Raw genomic sequence first — 6,960 nt, forward strand, 5'->3', positions numbered from 1 at the left:
CCCCGCGGGCACAATTTTTCTGTTGGCTGCTTATGCAAGGAAAAATTCAGTGCAAATGGAACCTGAAGAAAAAAGGGATTGTTGATGATGACTGTTGTGAAATATGTAACCAAGACAGTGAAACTCCTTCGCACATCATCTTCCACTGCCCGTTTGCACGCCAATTTTGGAGCTCCATCGGATTCTCTGTCGCTGATGATCTGGGCACCCAGGACCTGCCAAACATCAGTCGCCCTGATCGCCTTCCGGGTGCAGAATTCAACTCCTTTGTCCTCCTCTGATGCTGGCAATTGTGGAAACGCAGAAATGGTATCGTCTTCCGTCAGGATCATGCCACTCTTGCGGCCACTTTGCATTCATGCGCTTCTGAAGCAAAAGCTTGGGCGTACAGGCACAACAGGAAAGAGGCACAAGTATTAGGTGCTTGGTTGTTGGTGTTTTCTAATCCTATTATGTAATCTCATCATTGCTTCGCCCCCCTGTAACTATGCTAGCTACAATGCTGCTAGCTTGCTGTAAACTCTAGCCGCTTTGGGCAAAAAGACCGGAATGAAAATCAGGTGGGGATCCTCTCCCCCCCCCGGTGACAGTCTAAAAAAAATATGGATGGAGCTAAGCTTGTCGTTTGCCATACCGGTTTCTACTGTTCCTATCGTGCTTTTGTCTCTTTATATTATAGTTGCAGCAGTCTAAACAACTGGCTTTAATCCGAGTCGAAGCAGCAAAACAAGCGGACTGAACTGAAGCAACGAAAATGGTGTACCTCAGCGATCAGCAACAGTTTTTACATATAGGCAGAAAGTAAGTTCTGAAGAGACGAGGTGAGGATGGACATGGCTGTCGCAGATGTTTACAGGAGATCGATATAGACCACTAGCTTTTCCTTCTCTGTCTCTTGCTTGATGATTTGGTTGATGACAACATCTGAACTTCTTTATTACTATACATCATCGCATGTCTTTTTCTTTTTTTTTTTTTGCTTCTTCGTTCTATTGAAACGAACGAAACAAAAGTTCTAGGGACGAGCAAGGCGTGTTTCCTGGAGATACGATAAATTCGTTCCTTAACAAAGAGAGAAGACGGCCACCTCTCGGTGTACCTGAGCCCTCCAGGAACCGTCCCTCGCTACAGGCAGGACAGCTGCAGGCTGCAGCCACTGCTGCCTGCCTGCCTGCTGGAGTCCCTCATGCGTGGAATGAGCTGCCTTCTTTACGCCTTCGTCCAAATGTCCATTCCAATGGCAAAGGAGGAAGCTTTTCATTCCCAAATGTCCATCCAATGGCAAAGAAGGAAGCTTTTCATTCCCAAATGTCCATCCAATGGCAGGCCTTGTTTATGAGGTTGAGCTTATTGGATTCCATGATGTTAAAGAGGACAAAGCTAAATCTGAATTTGGCCAGAAATAATCGGCGAGGGAAGATTTCCTAAAAGTGAAGTGCTGAGATCCATCGGGAGCTTCGTTTGCTCGCTGAGAAAGACAAGGCTCTGTACCAGAAGCAGATGGAGCTCTCTACAAAGGCAAGCACAATATGATTTTGGAGAGGCAAGCACAAACCCTCACTATCTCAACACTATGCAGTAAGTAGCCTCTTCCCCATTTCACAGAACAGATTGTTAGACTCTTCTAGCAACCCTTTTGATGAGAAACAAAACAAAAAAAAACAGGCTCAGGTTAACAATAGCAACGGATAAAGGGCACAGTATGATTTCATTGTTCCATCTGCCCATTTTAGGTGGCACATAATCGAGTTTTAAATCGCTAAGCAAGTCCTATGATGGCACCATAGGGAAAAACTGCTCATTTGTAAAGAAAGCTATAGGATTATACATATAGCCAACAAATTCCGGCCTCGTCAAAAAAAAAATCGGCAAAGTATGCCCTAGTCGTCCAGCTCAATGATCTTCACAACCGATGAATCTCCCACCTTCTGGCAAACGACAACACGGTCATGGGACTTGATCACACCACATGCCTTGCCATGGTCTAGAGCAACCTTCAGAACTGACTCATTTGTATTACTGGTTGATTCGGCCTGAAAAAACACAATGAAGATCGATTAATACAAAGTAACCGGAAAATTGCACCAAATCAATTTGCAGCGCAAAATAGAAACCACGCAAAAAAAACTTGTATCTGCTCAGGAGACTAAGACATGCCTAAGCTACAACAAGAAGCTAAGGCCTAGTTTGGGTACTCTTGGATTGGAGTGGTTTGGAGGGATTGGAGCACGTTTAAATCCACAATAGATCAAAATCTCCCTCAATACATCTCAATCCACTTCAGTCCCCCTCGTTCCAAGAGTACCCAACAAACTAGGCCTAAGTGGGATCGCCACTTCAAGTATTTTCAGTGTACCTTAGATCCCTAGCCTTCTCCTATAAGCTATATAGACAAATAAAACAACAGATTTTTTTTTTAAAAAAATGGATGTGTTTTGATTAACCATGCTATCAGACCATTGTCTGTTTTATAAGTGCAGTGAACTGCATCGTAGTGTTCTTGCCTTCAAAACTTTTAGAACATACAAAATTTTACATACTCAGCCCGATGGAAGCAAGTATACTACAAATCTATAATATGATAATATTGTTATGCTAATAAAGAAAGATATCTGTATACTCCTAGCAGCCTCATACTGCTTACCAAAAGCCATCAAGTTTTCATTGGATATCTTACCAAAATAAATGAATAAAAAAAAAGCTAGTCCAAGGAATCAAGGATACAAAGGCAACAGGGATGTGCTTGCAAAATATTCCATCCCCAACGATGCTAGAAATGAGTTGCTCATGTGTACAAGTGAGCAGTGCAGCCAGTATGTGTTGCTTATACAAAGTAGTGAACTGAAAGACTTCAGTTAACTTACTGGATGCCGAGGATCTGCAAGCATCGGAAAGAGGCCTCTAACTATCAGCGACTGTCTTGCCTGCAAGAAAAAGAAACAACAAATGAGTTGCATGGTGCCAAGTATCAGTACAAGAGAAGGCAATCAAGGTTCTTAATTCTTCTCAAATAAAGTAATCTCTCTTAAGCATTGCATGACACATGTTCAATATCTACAAGAGAAACTTCAAAGACCAATGTTACCATTCACAAAAGAAATGATCAACATGCTAATAATAGATAATGTCAGTGTTGCATAAAAAGAAAACATCTAACAGGAAAGATCACAAAGAATATTGGGGTTCACGTACCTCAAAAGCACCAGTGAAACTCCATCTCAGTTGGTTTGTCTTCAGACGAGGAATGACAACAGAAAGAACAGGCATGGTGGGCCTGTACTTGGCGATGAGCCTGCAGATCATATAGAGATATACATGAGGTTAATTTCCACTGAACTGCATCCCTGTATAAGCATGTCCGTTTCTACCAACCTTGCAGCCCTCCCAGAAGAGGTGAAGCAAATGATCACCGAAGCCTTAACTTTGATAGCAGCTCGCACCTAAGAAATAGTAACACGACTATCTTAGACTACAAAAAATTGTGGTTTGCAAACATTAATAGAAAAAAGATTCGAATCTGAAAAGCATGTAGATGATAGATCTTACAGCTGAGGAAGCAATGGACTCCAAATGGGTCATGGGTTCTCCGACATATTTCACAGTTTGCTTGAAGTATAAATCTTGGTTGAATACCTTCTCAGCCTGTAAGACAATTGACAAACATGTATAATTAAATCAATGACGGCAAGTCAGATGCAGCGCCCAAAAAAAGACACCAAATTCGCGTAAAATAGCAATAATTGTTGAAAATGCAACCCTATCTAGAAAACATAACAGAAATTTCACCTCAGCACAAATTCTGCCCACTGTCGAAATAGTCTCAACTGGATATAAACCTCGGAGAGTCTCAGCACCAAGGAGAATGGCATCACTCCCTGCAATCAAAATCAATCGTGAGTCATGATTGAACTTCCGTTTTTTAGTGCACTAATGACCAGCTGCATATCAGGCTAAAAGAGCCCAAGTATAACCAAGATTTTTGAAAAAACAACAGAAATCGTTGACAACTTACCATCAAGTACTGCATTTGCCACATCAGTTGCCTCCGCTCGAGTAGGCCTGAGGTTGTCAGTCATACTGTCCACAACACGAGTGACAACAGCAGGCTTTCCAGCCATGTTGCACTTGTGAAGAGCAGATTTTTGAAACAAAAAGACCTGCAACATGGAGTTGGAGTGATAAAGATCAATGTCTAAGTAAACTAATGAAATATGAAAAATTATCGCATCCATGAACGAGACAGAAAATGCTAAACTAGAAGTAAATTTAAGGTTCATGTGTGTTGTCTATCATTCCTCAATGCCTTAGGATTTTCAGAAAACTGGCAGGTATGAAACTCAATTCTGATAATAGAGTCAAAATATCTTGAGTATAAGACCATGCTAACAAAAAATTAAGAAAACATAATATGACACGCTGACCCACTTCAAATCCACATAGTATGCTAGATCTGATGGAACCCAGATGTGAGGGGGTGTAATGTGTGGCCACAAAGCTACTGAGGCTTAAGCCCGTATTCTCAACTAGTCCACTGCTAAATTATTAGTATATGTAACAACCAACCTTCTCAGGTGGAAGATCAATTCCCAGGTTCCCTCTTGATAAAATGATACCATCTGCCTCAGCCAGTATTTCATCAAATTGGTTCAAGCCCTGCAAAGAAATAAGGAGTGTATGTATATTTGAAGGGCAAACAAATGATAGCTGGCTAATGATGTAAGAGGATTTACATGAAAATACCTCGACATTCTCAATTTTGGCAAAAATCAGAGTCTGGCTTAGATCGCCCAATTTTGACAGGAATTCCCGTGCCTGTGTCGCAAGAAGCAAATATTAGCACTGTTGACAACATTCTTCGTAAGTGTTGTACCCCAAACAAACAGTAGATAGTGTATCAAATATAGCAATGACGCATTTTCGTTGTAGTGATAGAGGTACTGCTTAGAAGCACAGCAATCAGAGAGGACAAACAGAATAACTCAAAATACATCCACAATGCAAGTTGTTTACCTGGCGCACATCCTCTGCATGTCTTGTGTAGGACAGAGAAAGGAAGTCAATCTTATTGGGAGTACCCCATTTTCTAATGACCTGAAAGCAACTCATGCATGTAAGTCTTAGGGTGGCTAAAGGACAAGGCTGCAGCTTTACAACAAATCTAGTTCCGCCACCAAATTTTCAGGTTACCAAAGGTGAAATTCTGATAGGAAGGAGACGATTTCAAAGCAACAATTACACAAGGATATATAAATCACAATTTCGAGAGTAGTTCCTTACATCCTTATCCTCATCAGACAGGGTGGGCAAGTCAATGTGAATCTGGGAGCAATGCAGCGTGAACAGTGACCCAGCCAAGGTGGCTGTGTTCTTGATTATACACACCACATCATCTCCTTTCACTTCAGAAACCTACATCAGTACGATAGGAGAGTTCCTTTTTTAAGCAAATGCTGAGAACAAACGAAAACCTACTTTCTAAAGGTACAGCATGCTAGAAGGCCTTTTACCTCCAACCAAACTGAGGTGGTCTCACTGCCAGTGAACAAGTATTGTCCCACGAATATTGTTGCCCCTGGTGTCACCGCCTGCAAGGAACAATTCTTTTTTAAAAAGTTTGTCCACTATGTGATGTGGAAACAAGACTAGACTAATAGAATGGCATCGCAGCGGCATAGTGCATAAAACTAACCCAAAAAAAATCTAAACTTGGTAGTCAGGGCATGATCAACTAGCAGTTGCCGCTGATCTCGTACTCGGTAGAAGTAAATACAGCATCGGATATTAGATCTTAGTAGAACGGCATGGGCACGTGCTAACCTTGGCGAGTCCAGAGAAGTTGATGGGCAGCAAGCTGGAGGAGGCGTCTTGGCCCCGGTGAGGGGTGAGAACGACCGTGCCATTCTCCTCGAGGGAGATCGGGGTCTCGCTCTTGTTCACCACCTGCAGCTCCGGGCCCACGGTGTCGAGCATGACCTGGTACGCAGAGTGGGATGCTTGCAATTGTCAGCTCCGTGGCGCACATTCGTTCGTTCGTTCAGAGCCGAGGCGCCAGACAAGGCGAGAGCAAGGTGAACTTACAGCGCAGAGCTTCTTGGTGGACTTGATGGAGAGCTTGAGGTTCTCCAGCGTCTCCTGGTGGTACGCGGCGTCCCCCCACGAGAAATCGAACCGGGCGACTGCAGTCGGAGGAGGAAAAACCAAACCAACCAGCCAACAAATCAGTTCCAGTGCCAGACTGCAAGCTCCAGACGGCATTGAGAGAGAGAGAGAGAGAGAGAGAGAGAGAGAGACGGAGAGTGAACAGTTACCGGACATGCCGGCCTTGAGGCAGGCGGAGATCGTGTCGACGGAGCGCGACTTGGGGCCGAGAGTGCCGACGATCTTGGTCATCGCCGGGAAGTAGCTCTGATCCAGGCAGGGATCCGCCCGGCACCGAACCGAAAAAAGCAAAAGTTAGTCAGGTCTCAGTCGAGGTAGGGGTTCCGCGACCGATCCCGCACGAATCAGCGACGAAACGAATCTGAACATGACGACGGGCGGGCGGCACGGCGGAAGGCTTACGGGCTTGGAGGGCTCGAGGATGGAGGCCATCCGGATGGGCTCCTCGAGCAGGAGGTTCGTGGAATGCATCCTGACGGTGGCGGCGGCGGCGGCGGCGGCGGCTGTCCTCCCTTCCTTTCCCTCTTCTTCGGCTCCAAGGAAAAGGAGGCAGATGCGAATGGGGGTCCGTTGCTTGACCTCTCTCGGCTCGGCTCGGTTAATAATGGCAGCAAACGAATCTCTTGCTCCGTGCTTCCCCTGCCACCCCCCGCCTATGCTTTTTGGGTTTCCAATTCCAAACTTCCAATGGGCCCTGCTGCGGGAAATGGAGACACGCCGACGCCGATGGGTCCCGGGAACGGCGGCCGCCGCCGGTTTTCTGCTGCCTCCGGCCACATGTTGCTGGGTCCGATCTAGGCC

General features: G+C 44.8%; 1 protein-coding gene across 1 annotated transcript; it reads right to left on the reverse strand.

The window, feature by feature from the left end:
* Positions 1-1,690: 1,690 nt before the first annotated feature.
* Positions 1,691-6,719, reverse strand: LOC100191614 (pyruvate kinase). Its single transcript, NM_001137043.1, has 16 exons — positions 6,562-6,719; positions 6,309-6,405; positions 6,079-6,176; positions 5,818-5,973; positions 5,508-5,585; positions 5,278-5,409; positions 5,011-5,091; positions 4,741-4,812; positions 4,564-4,653; positions 4,013-4,157; positions 3,787-3,875; positions 3,547-3,642; positions 3,373-3,440; positions 3,193-3,292; positions 2,865-2,924; positions 1,691-2,033 (listed from the first exon to the last, which is right to left on the reverse strand). Exons 1-16 carry the CDS (start codon positions 6,628-6,630, stop codon positions 1,881-1,883), a joined length of 1,584 nt encoding a protein of 527 aa, NP_001130515.1. The 5' UTR covers positions 6,631-6,719; the 3' UTR covers positions 1,691-1,880.
* Positions 6,720-6,960: the final 241 nt, after the last annotated feature.

The sequence above is a fragment of the Zea mays genome, chromosome 4, assembly GCF_902167145.1.
Source record: "Zea mays cultivar B73 chromosome 4, Zm-B73-REFERENCE-NAM-5.0, whole genome shotgun sequence".
NCBI classification, from domain to species: domain Eukaryota; kingdom Viridiplantae; phylum Streptophyta; class Magnoliopsida; order Poales; family Poaceae; genus Zea; species Zea mays.

Coding starts and splice junctions, on each gene's coding strand:
- LOC100191614 (NM_001137043.1), bottom strand. CDS start 6,630: ATGCATTCCACGAACCTCCTGCTCGAGGAGCCCATCCGGATGGCCTCC. Junction 5,410..5,507: donor CCACCTCAGTTTGGTTGGAG/GTAAAAGGCCTT, acceptor GTACTGATGTAG/GTTTCTGAAGTGAAAGGAGA. Junction 4,158..4,563: donor TTGATCTTCCACCTGAGAAG/GTTGGTTGTTAC, acceptor TCCATGTTGCAG/GTCTTTTTGTTTCAAAAATC.